This window comes from Neomonachus schauinslandi, chromosome 1, assembly GCF_002201575.2.
Source record: "Neomonachus schauinslandi chromosome 1, ASM220157v2, whole genome shotgun sequence".
Taxonomy (NCBI): Eukaryota; Metazoa; Chordata; class Mammalia; order Carnivora; family Phocidae; genus Neomonachus; species Neomonachus schauinslandi.
Genome location: NC_058403.1, coordinates 163,510,805 through 163,528,982, shown reverse-complemented (window position 1 = coordinate 163,528,982; position 18,178 = coordinate 163,510,805). Strand labels below are relative to the sequence as shown.

The window sequence follows — 18,178 nt, the reverse complement described above, 5'->3', positions numbered from 1 at the left end:
GAAGAAAAAAAGTTCATAGGGGTGAAGTGACTCCTCACTGATAGATTTGTGATTTGAAACTGAGATGCCCTGCCTTTAAAGGAAAAGCAGATCTATCTGATTTCTCTGTGATGTGTGAGCAAGATACTACAACAGCATCACTTGGGAAGCAGGATCTTGAATGGCAGTTAGTCCTCTGGATACCTGGGGTTTGATATTTAGGGTTGATATTTATTATTTTAGTAACCATTTCTATGAATATGTAGGAGAGTTCAGAGGCCTTAGCTTGTTTTCAGATTGGTACAGTAAAAAGATATGGGAGTCTGGAATCAACTGGTGAAGATCCACCACTTAATTGACTGTGTGACCTTGAACTTCAGTTTTCTCATCTGTAAAATGAGAAGCCTCTTCCTGATTTCCTTTCACAGGGTTTGTGAGGGTTCACTGAGGTAATAGCTATAAAAGCAGCTTTATAGCTTGTAAAATCTCATACCAGAGTAAAGGGCTGTTAGTAAAGATTTCTTCCCAGCTACTGCTAGAAGCAATCTGCTGAACATTTTTTTTTAATAAAAGGCATGTATTGCACAAAGCAGATTGTAAAAATTCTCTTAAACAAAAATAAAATTGGGGCGCCTGGGTGGCTCAGTCTTTAAGTGTCTGCCTTCGGCTCAGGTCATGATCCTAGGGTCCTGGGATCGAGCCCCGCATCGGGCTCCCTTGCTCCGCGGGAGGCCTGCTTCTTCCTCTCCCACCCCCTCTGCTTATGTTCCCTCTCTCGCTATGTCTCTCTGTGTCAAATAAATAAAGATCTTAAAAAAATAAAGTAAAATTGTCCATAATTCCACTACCTTAACAAACCAGACATTGGCATCTTTCATATACCCTTCTTGTCCTCAAGCAGACATAATTTTCATATAGTTGCAATTAAAGAGAATTTTGTATTTTTTTCCCCTTCAGCTTATCATGTATGTTGTCATAGTGTTCATAATTACTATTTAAATGACTGCATGATATTGCCGTAGGAGGCTGTACCATTGTTTAGCCATCCCCAACTATGGAGATATAGTTGTTTTGTTTTTTTAAATAGATAATGTTACAAAGAGCACCTTTGTGCTTAAAGTGTCTTTTTTTTTTTTTTCTTTTTCAACGATTTTCTCAATGAAATGATTAGGTCAAAAAAGTTTGAATTTTTTGACAGTTCTTGCTATCAACTTACAAATTTCCTAAAGGAGTTGTGCCAGTTTACAGTGCGACCAGCTATTTAGGGGCCTATCAATTTTCCCTCAGCCTCTCCATCACTGGGTATTATTGTTAAAAAAATAATAATAATACTAACGTTTTGTTTATTTGATGACTGCAAGGTGGGGAATCATGTTGTGTTGTTGAAAGCCATTTTCAAAATGAGTTGTATTTAATGTGGCTTAATTGGCTACGCCCAACTAATTGCTGACACAGACCACAACCTTAGTTTGGAGCAGCTGACGCAGCGAGCGTCTCATGGTCAAGCGCCCCCTAACGACCAAAACCGCCCGCGATGGGGTATGTCGTGGGTAGGGGTGCCTCGGCGCGTGCGCACTCCATTTTCACCGTCGGGGTTTTTGCGACTTTTTTCAGGGGCGTGGGAGCAGAGCGAAAGGACTTGACATCGCGCAGGCGCATCACAATGCCCATGGATTCGTGGGTGCCAAGTAATGGGTGTGGGCTGGCGGCGCAGGCGCACTGGCCGGCTGGAGGGTCGGGGCGCCTGCGCAGTGGCTCCTCGTCAGGCGGCAGCCATGGCGGGTCAAGAGGATCCGGTACAGCGGGAGATTCACCAGGACTGGGCGAACCGGGAATACATAGAAGTCATCACCAGCAGCATCAAGAAAATCGCGGACTTTCTCAACTCGTTTGGTCAGCGGGCGAGCAGGGGGAGGTGGGGGTGGGTAGGAGGCCACTAAGGCAGTTTGGCGAGGGCGCTGAGAAGCTTTGAAGGGGCTTTCTCCGGGAGCCCTCGGCCCTAGCTGGTTTTCGCGTCCTCCGGACCCCACCTTCTCCTTCTCGCCCTGACCCTCAGCCTCCACTGGGCAGTCCCTGTGGGGTTCTCCTGCGCCAGGCTGAGCTCATCGGCTTCATTGCCCTCACCCCAGATCCATTAACAGGTCCTTCCTTTTCCCAGACTCTTCAGGCAGCTCCATCCACAGTCTTGTCTTCTCTTCGGTAGCCTCCCTGCTTCCTTTGTAACCCGCTACCATTCCCGTTCTCACTTTGCACTCAGAGTGCGCCTTTCCGAATGCAACCGCAGCCGTGTCGCTGCCTTGTGTAAGTTTCTTGACGGTTCCTCATCATTTTCAGGATCTCTTAAGCGCCCTACCTTTTAGTCGCCCATTCCTGTCTCCCGTTTTTGCTGCCCTGAGAGTGGTAGGAGATGAGGTCAGAGGTAAGGTCCAGATTATGTAAGGACATGGAGAGCCCTGTATTGCTGGTATCTAGCCGACAGTACGTGTTACTTCTGCTTCTAGCAAAATCTTTCCTAGGCATGGTCTGTTTGTAACAGTCTTCAATTCTTTCTGCTTTGTTCCGTATCCTTCTGGACAGCAAGCCTTAACAAAGACTCCCATCCCATGTTCTCCAAGTGGTTCTTTAACAGAACTGGGCACTGGGTAGACTTACTTAAGCAATCACAAGGTGTAAGGATGACATCTAGTGATCTTTTTCCAACTAGTGTGCTTCTGTTCCACTAATTCAGCAACAAGCAATTAAGATTAAGTAGGGGAAACTGATGTATTAAAAAAAGATTTAAAATGAATTATTTTCCAGCCGGAGGACTGATGCATCCTGAGGAGTAAGGTAACAGAACATGAATTTTCTTGGAAAGCATCAGCAAGAGAGACCAGATCTCAGTACAAGGCTCTCAGGCACTCTGGAAGATACAGAATAGGAATCATTTCCTGCTTTCAAGGAATTTCTATCTTGAAGATGAAATAATGACAGTTTCAGAACATCGGTTTTGTATTAATCTATTTACTTACAAAGTGTATAAGACTATAATCTTAGTATGATGGATTTTCTCACCAGGGAATGAGGGTGAGGGTAGTATTACTGAGAGAATAGTATAAATATGTATGTCATTGATACATATTCACACACATAACTTGGTATAGAGGTTGTAATAGGGAACGGTGGTCAACAAACATAGATCTCATAGTATCTTGAAATAGTTTGACTCTGAGTGAAGGAGTATGGTTTAGTGAGAGCCTCAAGTTCAGAGGCTAGATTAATTGATTTCAGTGAACTGAAGACATTAAGAAATACTGAACCTATTTACCCTGCTATTCAGATAGTCTGGTTTCCTCAGAGAGTTTTTCTTTTCCTAAGTTCTGTGCAAACTTTTTTGATGTTCTCATAATTGGTTTCTCCTGCTTTTCTGGAGAGCTGAACTATTATTGGAGGTTGTTCACAGCATTCTTTACTCATAATGTTTCTTCAGAGGAAGGGCCAGAGAAGAGAAACCAAAATACTGCATACTAGGGGAAGGATGGAATGATGAGAAGATCACAGCTTTGAGATTTGGCTTAGTCAGGAGAGGCAGTGGAAAGTAGTTGGAAAAATCACCAACATGGAGAGTTTTAACCTTAAAAAGCAGAATTAAAAGACTTCACCTTTCTGGTAGGATCTGATATATATACACACAGACTATCCAAGTAAAGTATTAAGAACATCAGTTAAATCAGTAAAGCATCTAAAATAACAAGTCAAGGGGCTCCTCGTGGGTCATTCGGTTAAGCTTCTGACTCTTGGTTTTGGCTCCGGCTCTGGTAGTGATCTCAGTGTTGTGAGATGGAGCCCTGATTTGGGCTCCTGCTCAGTGCCGAGTCTGCTTGAGATTCTCTCTCCCTCTGCCCCTTCCACTCCTGTGTGCTCTCTGTCTCTCAAATAAGTGAATAAATCTTAAAAAAATAAAATATGTTAAGCTGGGGTGTTTTTCAAAATTTAAAAGTGATCTAGCATCTCAATCCCCCACATTTGGATCTGGGTAATGTAATAACTTCATTTCTGAGCACTGAATTGTATTAATAACCTTTTTTTTTTTTTTAAGATTTATTTATTTGAGAGAGTGAGCAAGACTGAGCGGGTGTGGAGCAGAGGGAGAGGGAGAGAGAGTCTGAAGCAGATTCTGCTGAGTGCAGAGCCCGATGCCAGGCTCTGTCTCACGCCCCTGAGATCATGACCTAAGCCAAAATCAGGATTTGCACCACCCAGGTGCCCCTGTATTAAGAAACTTTTAATTCACATACATTTATCTTTGACATAAATCTTGGCATATTACAGTCACTAGATTTATGGCAGGTGAGTCTTGGAACTGACCAAAAATTGGAGTTTGAGCTTAGGATTTGCAGAGGAGAAATGTCTCTTCTCTTGCTTTATAAGCAAGGAAATACCGGCACTGAAATTTTACCAAATGTGTGAGTCACATTTTATGATCAAACAGAGAATAAAGACTTTTCTTTTTGAGATTTCCAACATGTCCTAGACTGAGGAAATAGTCACACAGAATTCCAGTCTTACAGAGCCAGAAGGATGGCCCCAAGGATTGCTGCCATTTTCAAAGAGCTTCCAAGGGCGCCTGGGTGGCTCAGTCAGTTAAGCGTCTGCCTTCAGCTCAGGTCATGATCCCGGGGTTCTAGGATCGAGCCTGCATTGGGCTCCCTATTGGGCTCCCTGCTCTGCAGGAAGCCTGCTTCTCCCTCTCCCGCTCCTCCTGCTTGTGTTCCCTCTCTGGCTGTCTCTCTGTCAAATAAATAAATAAAAATCTTTAAAAAAGAAAAGAAAAGAAAATGGCAGCATTCCTACAGTCCTTACCCTGAGCACAGAGTCTGTGTAGGCCATGTGCTTTGGAGAGGGAACTGTTTTTCCAAGAGCACTAGTGACTTTCTGAACAGCTTTTACCCTCAGATTTCTTCCAGCTGGTGAGAGTGATTATATTCATGGGTCACCTGAACCTGAGGCCCCACAAATCATAAGGCAGTGATAACATCCTAACACTAGACCTGTTCTGTACCTTGAATTGGTGGAGTTTCTAAAAACAGATTGTCACAGATGATAGCTTTTAATTTTTATACCATTTTATCTGATTCTAAAACTAATATGTGCAGAGAAGTGTAACAAAAATAATAAATGTGGTTATTTTTATTTTATTTTATATTTTTTAAAGATTTTATTTATTTATTTGAGAGAGAGCATGAGAGAGAGAGAGCACATGAGAGGGGGGAGGGTCAGAGGGAGAAGCAGACTCCCTGCTGAGCAGGGAGCCCGATGCGGGACTCGATCCCAGGACTCCAGGATCATGACCTGAGCCGAAGGCAGTCGCTTAACCAACTGAGCCACCCAGGCGCCCAAATGTGGTTATTTTTAAATGTCAGTTTTTATACTTAGCCAACAAGTATAGCATGTCTGTCATGATCCCAGCTATGTGTCACATCCTCTGAGAAAGGAATAAATAAGAATAAATGGACATGGTAGCCACTCCTGAGAAATTTAGAATTCTGTTAGAGAAGTAAGCTTTAATGGCAACAATTCAAGAGAATGACAGTGTTGATTTTTGTAGGCTAAGGTTATGTGCATTAAGGGTTCAGAGGAGCTGATAACTGGCATTTGTCAGCAGTGGTAATGGATACACACCATCAAGCACCCTGACAAGGACAGTTAGTACCTTCATTTAAGTCTGGTGATAGGGGCGCCTGGGTGGCTCATTCGGTTAAGCGTCTGCTTTCGGCTCTGGTCATGATCCCCGGGATTCCGGGATGGAGCCCCGCATTGGGCTCCCTGCTCAGCGGACAGCCTGCTTCTCCTTCTCTCTGGCCCCTGCTCATGCTTGCGCTCTCTCTCTCAAATAAATAAGTAAAATCTTTAAAAAAATATATAAGTCTGGTGATAATATACTCTTAAATGCACTCTGGTTTCAGATTTGTTCAGCTGCTGAATGCTTTCCCAGTGTTTTGCTTGAGTCAGTATGTATTCTTGGGATCTGAAATATGATCAAAGTTTCTGTAGTTCAACATTTTATATTTCTTAACAGTACTTATCCATTTAGGCCAGTAATATACTGTTGTTCTTAGATTCTGATTCATTACCAGATTGACAGAGCTAGAACAGAACAGCCATCCAGGAAGGAACCCTCCCTCTCACCACTCCACCCCTGCAGATAATTTTGGCACGTCTCTTTTTATGGGAAATGACAGGTTGTTAGTGATAACATTCATGCTCTTACTGAATAGCATACGTGATATGCCTTTGAGCTTCTAAAAACCAGATTGAAAGAGACGTGGTCCTGTTGGGCAGTCCTGGCAGTGGTGGAAGTGTATCTAGGAAAAAGAGGGTACTGAGTTCCTTCTACTCAAGCTAGATCTAGGAATTAGAAGAAGCAGCCTAGGAGATAAACAACACGATTTAAAAGAAAAATGAAGAATGTCCAGAATAGGTAAATCCACAGAGATAGATTAATGGTTGCCAGGGGTTGGGATGAGGCTGAATGGGAATGACTGCTAATTGGTACAGGGTTTCATGTAGGGATTATGAGGATGTTCTAAAATTAGATTATGATGATGGGTGCACAACTCTATTCTAAAAACCATTGAATTGTATACTTCAAGTAAGTGAACTTCATGATATATACATTAATATATCAGTAAAGCTATTTTTAAAAAATAATGAAGAGTAGCAGTGAAGATGGGTGGGTGGGAGAGGATCTAGTATGGCAAAAAGAAAAAAAGGAACCGGAAAGTGAAAGAGTTGAGCTATAAGCAGATTTTAAGAGATGTGGGGAATAGACTACAACTCCAGAGGTTCATAAAGGTGGTAGCGGGGTGTGTGGTGGGAGAGTAGCATCCTGGGCAGAAGGGAACTGGGCTCCGAACTCAGCTGTGCTATTGTTTTGTCCCATCAATTATCCAAGATGAGACTTGGCTTCCCCTTGTAGAATTAGTGGAGTCACACTAGAGCCAATTTTTTGTTTCACTAACATACCAGAATCCATAATTTTTTTCTGAAAAACATCTCTATGCCAGACAAGATACTTGTTATAAAAATTAATAAGAGGCAGTATTTGAATAATTGATTTTAGCCCAGTAAAGTGGGCTTTGATTAACTCATTCTAGTGGGGTAACAAACATGTAAAAAAAAAGATAAATTACAAGTACCTAAGTACATTTGTCTAGGTAGCAGGAACATTTCCTATGTTAAATATTCAAACTTGTAATTTTGTTTTTTTAATGAGTTAAAAAGATGCCTTATTTTTTGTTTTTTGTTTTTTTCTTTTTAAAGATTTTATTTATTTGTTTGACAGAGACACAGCGAGAGAGGGAACACAAGCAGGGGGAGTGGGAGAGGGAGAAGCAGGCTTCCCACAGAGCAGGGAGCCCGATATGGGGCTCGATGTGGGGCTTGATCCCAGGACCCTGGGATCATGACCCGAGCCGAAGGAAGACGCTTAGTGACTGAGCCACCCAGGCGCCCTGCAAACTTGTAATTTTTAATGGCCATTTTAATAGTCTTTCATAAATATACCATACTTTATGAAACCATTCCTAAGTAATAGTGGTGAACATTCTTGTTTGTTAAATCTGTATCCAAAGGGAAAAATGATAACCTAAGACGAAGCACATAAGTAATTTATAAACTAGAAATTCAACCATAAATGTACAGCAGAATTATATGCCTCTGGCAGAGACCTCTCAGAGGTCAAATTTGAACTGAGCCTTGAAGGAGAATGTTTAGAAAGGCAAGATGAATAAGATGCAGACATGGAGAAGTGAAAGTTGAGGCAAGAGGATTTGTCAAAATGGATGTGGACATGCTTTTGCATAACAGGGAAGAGATGAAAAGTTGTGAGCTAAGTGTTAAATCATTGTGAGTGGGAGAGTGTCTCGGAGAAAGGATATTTTAGACTTAAAAAGTGAAGGTTGTTGAGGATGACCAAACAATGGTATTGAAGGAAGTAATAGGAAATCTTGAGCATGCCCAGAAACATTTTTCTCCTGTTCAGAATGGTTAGGGAAAGAGTAGTCAAGTGGTTTCTCTTAGAGAAGTTTGCAGAGGAAAAGGTATTAATTTAGGGGAGATCTGGGTTTCATTTTGGATGAGTGGTGAAAGAAGGTTGGAAAACGAAAAGGAAGAAAAGACGTTTTGCTGTTTTCCACAGATGGAATGTGGGCTCCACAGGGTATTTGATGTTCTCCCAAGTTTTCTCCCATGCTGACGTGCCTGTGCAGATATTGATGACACATTAAGTACCTTGCTAGAGCAAAAGCAATGATGAGGCTTCTGTGAGCTCAGAAACATGGACGCCTTCCCTCCTCTCCTGCTTTCATGGCCTCTGTTTTTCTTCCCTGTTGAGATTATTTTCTTCCTCTTGTCACTTCCCCTCTCTTGAAACTCTTGGTTTGTTTATTAGCAAATAGCCGTCTGTAGAGTTTTGGTGTGTTTTCTATTGCTGCCATAACAAATTACCATAAATGTAGCCGCTTTTGTCATATAAGTTTATTATTTTATAGTTGTGTGGTTTGGAAGTCCAACATCACTGGGCTAAAATCAAGGTGTCAGCAGGGCTGCCTTCCTTTCTGGAGACTTTAGGAGAGGATCTGTTTCCTTGCTCATTGGGTTGGTGGCAGAATTTGGTTTCTTGTGGCTGTAGGACTGAAATCTGTTTCCTTGCTGGCTGTCAGCTGAGAGCTGTTTCCAGCTTCTCAGTGTCTCTGGCATCTTTTGGCTCATGGCCTCCTTCCTCCCATCTTCAAAGCCAGCCATAGCAGGTTGAGTTCCCCTCACACACTTTGAATCTCTTCTTCTTCCTCCACCTTTCCTCGGTCTATCTATCTCTACATTTATGGATTTGTGATTAGATAATCCAGGATCTCAAGGTCCTTAACCTGAATCACATCTGAAAAGTCCCTTTTGTCATGTAGGATACATACTTACAACTTCAGGGATTAGGGCATGGACATCTTTGGAGGTCGTTATTCTCTGCCTACCACCGTTGGTAGGAAGTTCAGCAGATCCATTCTAAGCATATGTGCTCCTAATATAATTCTCACTTCTTCTCCATTCCCTTGCTTTGCTCACCTGCTCCCGCTTGTGCTCTGCATGATGTATCATTCCTCTTCATCAGTTAGGGGCTGTGTGTGTGTGTTTGTATTTGGAATGACATTAATCCTGAACATCAGTCTCCTTTTACCAGATATGTCTTGTCGTTCAAGACTTGCAACACTAAACGAGAAATTGACAGCCCTCGAACGGAGAATAGAGTACATTGAAGCACGGGTGAGTATGTCAGGGAAGGTACTGAGGCTAGGCAAGGGCTTTGCAGAGAGAATGAGCATTTCCACTTGTTGCTGAAACAAACCTGGAAGCAGTAACAGGCTTAGAAGTTAATGAACCAGGTTTCTGGGGCTCCAGAGCTATTGTCTTTTCTACCACTCCCTACTACCTAGGATCTATAAAAAGATTTTTTTAATACTTTTGAATTTATCTAATTGTCAGTTTCCTTTGACAGGTGACAAAAGGCGAGACCCTCACCTAGAACTACACCATGCTGCTGCTGGGAAGCTGCTTTACGGAATACAGGCCAACGTGGGAAAGGCCCCAGCAGCCTCAGCTCCTTCCTCTCTCCTTAAAGAGCAACAGGGCTTATTCTTGTTTTTCTTTTTTCAAAAGCGTGGCCTTTGGGCTCTGCCGTGTACATCAGTGTGTGATGTGGCATGTGGGAAGACGTCCAGGGGAGCTCTTGGCAACATTAGGCATTTTATCTTTTTAAGTAACATTTTGTAGAACTGTTCGTCAGTGTATTTGAGGCGCTCCGAGCCAAACGCCTGGGACTCTTTGTCAAGGTCCTCCCCACCTCTCTTTCTCTCTCTCTCTCTGACTTTCCTTACAGCTCTCATTGCCTCTGCATCGATTCTATAAACAGTCTTTGTCTCCTTTCCACCTTTGGTGGGGGATGCGAGGCAGTCCTGGCTGAGACACTTACGCCCTGGCAAGGTGGCCACCAGAGAATGTTGTTCCTAACCCACCAGTTTCTTGTCCTTTTGGGGAGGTCAAGGCCAGGCCCCCACTTGGCTTGAAGGGACATTTTCAGAATTTTCTTTTTGTCACTTGGGGTGTCTTTGCCTCTCATATTGCCCTAATAAACTCCTCAACTTTATTTGACTGCTGTGATTGTGGTGGGGAGAGGCACTAGAGATGGGGCTCACCCATTCCACAGAAAGCGGACATGTGGGATTATTATTCTAATGTAAAACTTTCAGATATATCTCTTTGATGAAAGCCTAGGTGGCTTACCAGCCGGAGAGGGCCTCCCCCCATGTTTGGACTTTGAGCTGACTAATTCATCCTGGGAGTCATTTGGTCATTCAGCAGACATTTATCAAGTACTTACTATGTAGGCACATTATGCTCCAGTAAAAGAAGCATTGAATCAGGCATGATGCTTACAGTCTATTGGAATAGCAATGTCCACACAGTTTAACCGCAACCCAGGGCAGACTGTGAGTTTTATTCAGTAAAAGCTGTCTATTTCTTTTGAAAAGCAAATAGTTTAAGCAGAAGAGGCTAAAACTTTCCATTCTAGCATTCAAAGCTTGCTATAAACTTATGCCACCCTACTTTTAAAGGCTTATTTCTTATATAGAATCTCCGTTTTAGTCATGTAGAAGTTGTCACACTACGTGCACACAAATTTCCCCCTATTCAAATCATATTTGCTATTTCAAGGCTAGCTCAAGTCAAACCTCTTCCAGAAAGATCTGGACTCGACTTTTTCATTCAGTACTGCCCTTTTCCTTTTCTCAGTCCCTCCCATCTCATCACGCCATGCTGACACTACACTTCAGCTCTGGATTGGATCTTGTTGTGAGCTGGTCTCTGATGTAGTGCCTAGTACTACATGGTATAATTAGTATACATGAGCACCTTTTCCTCTACTGCCCAGCTGGGTGCCTTGCAGAAGGCAGGTGGTCAGTAAACACCAATTCAACTGACTTTAGAGCCCAAGCTGCTTCACATTGTCAGATATTTTTATTTCTTAAAGATTTTATTTATTTGAGAGAGACACAGTGAGAGAGGGAACACAAGCAGGGGGAGTGAGAGAGGGAGAAGCAGGCTTCCCGCGGAGCAGGGAGCCTGATGTGGGGCTCAATCCCAGGACCCTGGGATCATGACCTGAGCCGAAGGCAGACGCTTAACAACTGAGCCACCCAGGCACCCCTGTCCGATCTTTTTAGAACCTCTGCTTAGTCCTTTGGAAGACCATTTTAAATAGTACCTTCATTTAAAAATGGGATTTTACGGTAGAGACAAACCTGACATCCTTTCCTTTGGGAAGTGTTTTTGACATTACCAGCTTGTCGGTAGAGTGCTTCTAACAGTCACTTGAATTGATTATTCATAATAGCTCAGTCCTTTCCAGGATGAAGTAAGTACTTCTAAAGTTCAAGTTTTAGGTCGTCTGGTGCTCTGCAGTCAATTTAGCAGACATTTATTGAGTTGCTGCTACATGCAAGGACTATACCATGAGATTGTGATAGGGGCAAAAGGGATGGTAACTAATATAAGCAGGAAAAAGCCTTCCTTTAATGAAATCACATTAATGAAAATGTTCAATAAATTCTTTGTGGTTGCATAGATGTCAATCTGTTAATTTAGTGATATCAAAGTAACATTTCTAAAAAAGTCTCCTAAGTAATACCATGTTGCGGATGGTAACCTGCTGGTTGTAAAGGAAACAACTAGTAACATTGGATGTGGGCAGCAAGTGAACCCAGCCTCCCTTCATCACACCTGGCACTTAAAGGTGTCAGAGTGCTTTTCTCTGTTATAACTCCCTTTATAGAATGAGGCCCTGGTTTGCACAAGGGTATGTAGTTGGTGTTGTCTTTACTTTGAGTGTTACCATGTGCTAGATGTGCTCATTGCTTTATGTATTTTATTTCATTTAATCCTCAGACTCTAAGGAAGTAGGCATTCTTATCTCCCTGTAATAGGTGAGGAACTAGTTTAGAGAGGATAAAACTTGTCCAAAGTCCTAGGAAGCAAGGGAAGGGATTTGAATTTAGACCTACGTGACTCAGGCGGTTCTAACCATTCTATTCTGAATGTGGTAGAGTGAGATCTAAAATTTACTGTCTCATTCCTAGTCCAGTGCCCCTTCATTGTCCTCACCTGAGACCCTCTAAGCAATTACACAGCTCTGTTAGTCTTACACGTTTCCACCCTTTTGTGAAGAAGGCTTCATAGGTTGTCCTTGCTGTGTCTGGCAAAACACAGTTTGCATTCATGTCTATGTTGTCTAGTTTCGCTTCCAACGGCTTCCTTTCTCTGAAAGTTTAATTTTTTTTTAAGATTATTTATTTATTTATTTGAGAGAGAGAGTGAGAAACAGCATGAGAGGGGAGAGGGTCAGAGGGAGAAGCAGGCTCCCCGCTAAGCCGGGAGCCCGATGCAGGACTTGATCCCAGGACTCCGGGATCATGACCTGAGCCGAAGGCAGACACTTAACCAACTGAGCCACCCAGGTGTCCTCTGAAGGTTTAATTTTATGCTGTATTTTCTGGAAGCTTTGCCTAAGGAATTTAATCCACTCTAGCACTTCCTCTAGCTATCTTTGGGTCGAGCCAAAGGAAGCAGCTACATCCCCCTTCTGAAAGGCCTTATTTGGTCGGGCTCCAGAAACTGGAATTTTACTCTTAAGTCATACACATCTTTGCTCACAGGTCATTGCAGTCCATAATGTTAGGCTAAACAACCATTTATTTTGTCCCCAAGGTGTCACTTCTTCAACTTAGAGAGTAATAGTTCTGAAATACTAACATTTTGTCCTTATTGAGGATGATAGTTATATTTTATATTTTATTTATTTTTTTAAATACAATTTTTTTTTAAAGATTTATTTGAGAGAGCAGAAGAGCATGAGCAGGGGGAGCAGCAGAGGGAGAAACAGACTCCCCACTGAGCAGGAAGCCCAATGCGGGGCTTGATCTCAGGGTCCTGGGATCATGACCTGAGCCAAAGGCAGACACTTAACCGACTGAGCCACCCAGGTGCTCTTATTTACTTATTTTTAAGTAATCTCTACATCCAACGTGGGGCTTGAACTCATGACCCTGAGATCAAGAGTTGCATGCTCTCCCAACTGAGGCAGTCAGATGTCCTTGATGTAAGTCAATTCTTAAAAGCCAAGGATGCCTGCTGAAAAGGGAAAAATCATCAGACCTACTATGTGAAGAGCACTAAGGTGAAAATATGGGAAATGAGAGGTTTATTTCTGGGAGATTAAAACTATAAAGTGTAAGCATTCATTCATTCCACAAATATTTATTGAGGGATTACTATGTGCCAGGTACTGTGCTAAGCATTGAGAATATTGCAGAGAAGTCATGGTCTTGCCTTCACAGCACTTCAGTGAGGGTCACACAATAATCTTGCACACACAAAAAATTACACATGGTGCTATGAAAGGCTGGAGATCGGATGATCAAGGAAGATGGTCCACAATTCTTATTAAAACATTCAGTCATGTGGAATAGACTCTAAGGGCAGAAGCAGGCGGAAATAGCAGGGTTCAGAGGGTTTCTTTTTAGTCAAAGATGAACTTCAGGAAGAAAGAAAAATAATCTATCAAATCTATTAAGTACCAGGCACTATACTAAGGATTCCACATGCTTTAAAGCTGTGTCATTATCTCCATTTTGAAATTAAAGAAACTGAAGCACATGTAAGGGTGTGAAAAGGGTGGTCAGAGGAGAGTGCTGGGTTAGAGAGGTTCATCATTTCCCGCCTTGGCGAAAATGATGGCATGAGTTAATCTGAGGAGTCAGACAAACCTACAAAGGAACACCAGAGCCTGGGTGATTTTGCCATGGGCTCTCCTTGAAAGTACATTATACAAAGAGATGGTGTATCCTGATGGCCTCCAGCAGGGATGCGGACCTCCAGCTGTACTGAACATCAACAACGTGGAAACATTTGTGGAGGAAAACCCCAAGGAAAGACAGGACTTCCTGTTAAATTGCAATGACTCAGAGACATACTCACATATGTGCTTCCAGTTTAGTGAAGTGAAACATACCAGTTTAGTATTACAGAAATGCCTACATCCATAAAGTGAGAGAAGCTGGTTTTTTTTTAAAGAATTTTAGGTTATTTTATTTTATTTTAAGATTATTTATTTATTTGAGAGACAGAGAGAATGAGAGACAGAGAGCATGAGAGGGAGGAGGGTCAGAGGGAGAAGCAGACTCCCTGCTGAGCAGGGAGCCCGATGCGGGACTCGATCCCAGGACTCCAGGATCATGACCCGAGCCAAAGGCAGTCGCCCAACCAACTGAGCCACCCAGGCGCCCGAGAGCAGCTGTTTAAATGCAGGCCTTAAGATAGGTATTACATCATTGCAAATAATATTTACAAAGATCATTTAAGAGGAAGGAAAACATGTTTAGGATATACCAAGTAAAAGTAAAACTACAGACTATATTGTTCTTACGCTACACTTTCCACTACGCAAAAACAAACATGGAGAGAAGAATAGAAGAAAATGCACCCAAATGTTTTAATACAACTGGTGATTTCTTTCCCCTTACACTTCCATGTCTTCTCTAAATTTTCCTTTAGGAGGATATATTTTGCCTTGTTTATATTTTGACCAGTTAAAAAATACGAAGAAGTATAATAAAGCAAACATTGACAATTTCACCATGTAAATTTAATAGTGTGCTGTCATATTTATATATATGTATATTTTAAGAAAATACATGGTGAGTCTAAAATCCCCTTTAACTTCCACTCTGATCCCATTTCCCTCCTTCATCCCCAGGAGCAACAACTATCACAGGTTGGATGTGTATCTATCCAGCCTATATTTTCCCCTAAATTTATTTTATTTTATTTTATTTTATTTTTTAAAGATTTTATTTATTTGACAGAGAGAGACACACAGCGAGAGAAGGAACACAAGCAGGGGGAGTGGGAGAGGGAGAAGCAGGCTTCCCACTGAGCAGGGAGCCCAATGCAGGGCTCAATCCCAGGACCCTGGGATCATGACCTGAGCTGAAGGCAGACGCTTAACGACTGAGCCACCCAGGTGCCCCCTAAATTTATTTTAAATTTACATATAGAATTCACATTTTGGTGTATAGATCTGAGTTTTGACAAAAGAGAGTCATGTAACCATCAGCACAATTAAGTTACAGAATATCCCATCATCCCCAAAAGACACTGTTACCAAACCCTACCTCCAGGCTTAAGCCTTGGCAACCACTGATCTGTCCTCTGTCCCTAGTTTTGCCTTTTCCAGAATGTCATGTAATGGAATCATACAATATGTAGCCTTTTGAGTCTGGCTTTTCACTTAGCATAATCAATTTGAGATTCGTCCATGTTGTCGTATGTGTCAACAGCTTATTCCTTTTCATTGCCAAATGGTATTCCACCATCCACTCACCAACTGAAGGACATTGGAGTTATTTCCAGTTCTTAGCAATCGTCAATAAAGCTGCTATAAACATTTGCATACAGGTTGTGTGTGTGTGTGTGTGTGTGTGTGTGTGTGTGAACATAAGTTTTCATTTCTCCTAAGTGAGAATCATCTAGGAGTGAGATAGTTGGGTCATATGGTAAGTGTATGTTTAGTTTCATGAGATGTTGCTAAACCGTTTTCCCAGAGTGGCTATTATCATTTTGCATTCTCACCAGCAATGCAGGAGTGTTCCAGTTGCTCCATGTCCCTGCCTGCACTTAGTACTATTAGGTTTTTTGTTCTTTTAAAAAGTTTTAGCTATTCTAATAGATTGGCTAGTGGTAACTCACTAAGGTTTTGATTTGTATTTCCTCAGTGACTAGCAATGTAGAATACCTTTTCATGGGCTTGTTTGCCATCCTCTTTGAGGGCCTTTGTCCATTTATTAGGTTTTCTTATTGTTGAATTTTGATAGTTCTTTTATCCAGGCCAATTTTTAGTGCTTCTCATATACTTGTATGTACCTATAATCTATATATGGTATCGTATTACTTGTACAATGGTAAAAAAAATTTTTTTTAAATAACCAAAAAACAAAAATACTTGATTCCCACAAACAAAATTTTGGCCTATGAGGGGCACCTGGGTGGCTCAGTCGGTTAAGTGTCTACCTTCAGCTCAGGTCATGATCATAGGGTTCCTGGATCAAGCCACAGGTCAGGCTCCCTGCTTGGCAGGGAGTCTGCTTCTCCCTCTCCCTCTGCCTCTCTCCCTGGCTCATGTTCTCTCTCTCAAATAAATAAATAAATAAATAAAATCTTAAATTAAAATAAAATTTTGGCCTATGATGTACTTCCTATCTAATAAAGTTGATATTGCATTGTTCCTTTATGTTCTGTTTTTCCTGAGGATTTTATGCAAATGTCATTTTGGTGTCCTTTGGATTACATGGGAAAATACAGTGAATAACGACTATGTTATACGCTCCAAGAGTAGAAATTATATGTCTGTTTCTGAACATTTTATCTCCACTGCCTCATGCACAGTAGACATACAATGTATTTAATGCTAATAAACAACTTCTGAGGCAAAATGTCAAAGTCAAAATGAATTATTTATTGAATTGGACATTATACTTTAAAAAAAGACATTAATGTTTCCCCTTATAATGCATTTATTGTCCATGTGTACTCCTTTTTTTTTTAAGGTTTTATTTTTAAGTAATCTCTACACCCAACATGGGGCTCAAACTCATAACCCTGAGATCAAGAGTCCCATGCTCCCCCGACTGAGCCAGCCAGGCATCCCTGTCCATGTGTACCCTTAAAGTCACAATGGGATTATCACATTAAATGAGTTCAGATTTGGGGATAAAATGATCTCAATTCAAAATTGTGTTATATGAATATATATACATTCTTTGTACTATCCTTAAATTTTTTCCACAAACCTGAAACTTGTTTCACAATGAAATTATTTTTCAAATATGTTATGGGTGGGGGATGCAGATTAAGGCACAATACGAACCTCATACTTGGTAGTCTCAACAAACCCAAAGGCGCCAAAAGAACCAAAGGAAACCTTGCCCCAGAGTTTTTCAGTGCAAACATTGATGCCAATGGGTAACACTTAGCGAAATGTGGCAGTTGCCCTTTTGCTCTGTCAGGTTGTACATGAGATCCAAGGAGAGGCTGATAAAGGGCCAGCATTGCACAGAAAACAGAAAACTGATGTGGGAGTCCTTGAATAGCTCTGCACTGATTGGGACTAAGGAGACCTGGGTTTTAGTTTTGGCTTGGCCACCAGCTAGGTGGGTGGGCATGTCACACAAACTGTCCAGGCTCGTTTATTCATTTCTAAAACAGCAACAGTAGACTAGATTACTGCCTAAAATTCTTTTTCACCTTAAAGCTGTTTTATTTCTAGCTAATCTTAATCTTTGGACAATTTAGTATACAGGTTAGCTTTTCTTCAAAAAATAAACCTGAGAGCCCTAAATCAGTCTGATTTTCTTGTATAATCTACCTAACGGCCACAACTGCCTTTAGAAAGCAGCTGTATTTTTGTAGTTACTAATGGCACCAGCTGTCTGCAAGCTGCCAGCGTAAGTCCCAACTCACATTCTCCAAAGCCAAGTTTGGGCAAATGTTTTCTCGTATGCAACAGTATGAAACTGAGTGCAAATGCTGGGAAGGAGCCTGGAGAAGAACAAGGGGCTTTCTGTCCCACTCAGCATGGCCTACAGTAGCAAATACTGTTTACAAACATGGCTTCAGCTTCATGAAATAAAGGTAGAAAATTCAAAGTACTGGGTAACAAGAGCAACATAACAGAACTTGGTACATCTCTAATGCCAAAAACATCAGTTCCCCATTTCTTCCTGCTTCTGAAATTGAGGTCAAGTTTAGTTTTTCAAGAAATCGAAAACTGCTTTATTATCAAGAGATTTGTAATCCATTTATGCCTAATAGCTCACTGGCTCAAACCCCTTACTTTTTAGTTTTTTAATAAATATGCAAATTAAACCAAATTACAGGGTAGAAAACATTTCCAAGTATTATAAAGAGGTTCTCTTGAAGGTTCTTATGGATGGCTGAGAGAAGATTCATCATATTTAGCTTATTTCCCACTCACATTAGAAAATATGAAAGTCCGGGGCGCCTGGGTGGCTCAGTTGGTTGGGCGACTGCCTTCGGCTCAGGTCATGATCCTGGA

The 18,178-nt window shown here is 41.6% G+C and overlaps 1 protein-coding gene across 1 annotated transcript; it reads left to right on the top strand.

Annotated features, from left to right (window-relative positions):
• The first annotated feature begins 1,676 nt into the window (after positions 1-1,676).
• BRK1 (BRICK1 subunit of SCAR/WAVE actin nucleating complex) lies at positions 1,677-10,156 on the top strand. The gene is made up of 3 exons (XM_021695193.1): positions 1,677-1,872; positions 9,194-9,276; positions 9,509-10,156. Exons 1-3 carry the CDS (start codon positions 1,755-1,757, stop codon positions 9,533-9,535), a joined length of 228 nt encoding a protein of 75 aa, XP_021550868.1. The 5' UTR covers positions 1,677-1,754; the 3' UTR covers positions 9,536-10,156.
• The last annotated feature ends 8,022 nt before the right edge of the window (positions 10,157-18,178 follow it).

Bases quoted from the DNA above. Each gene is read 5' to 3' on its own strand.
- BRK1 (XM_021695193.1), top strand. From the start codon at position 1,755: ATGGCGGGTCAAGAGGATCCGGTACAGCGGGAGATTCACCAGGACTGG. The intron at 1,873-9,193 runs GTCAGCGGGCGA...TCCTTTTACCAG, and splicing joins GGACTTTCTCAACTCGTTTG to ATATGTCTTGTCGTTCAAGA. The intron at 9,277-9,508 runs GTGAGTATGTCA...TTCCTTTGACAG, and splicing joins TAGAGTACATTGAAGCACGG to GTGACAAAAGGCGAGACCCT.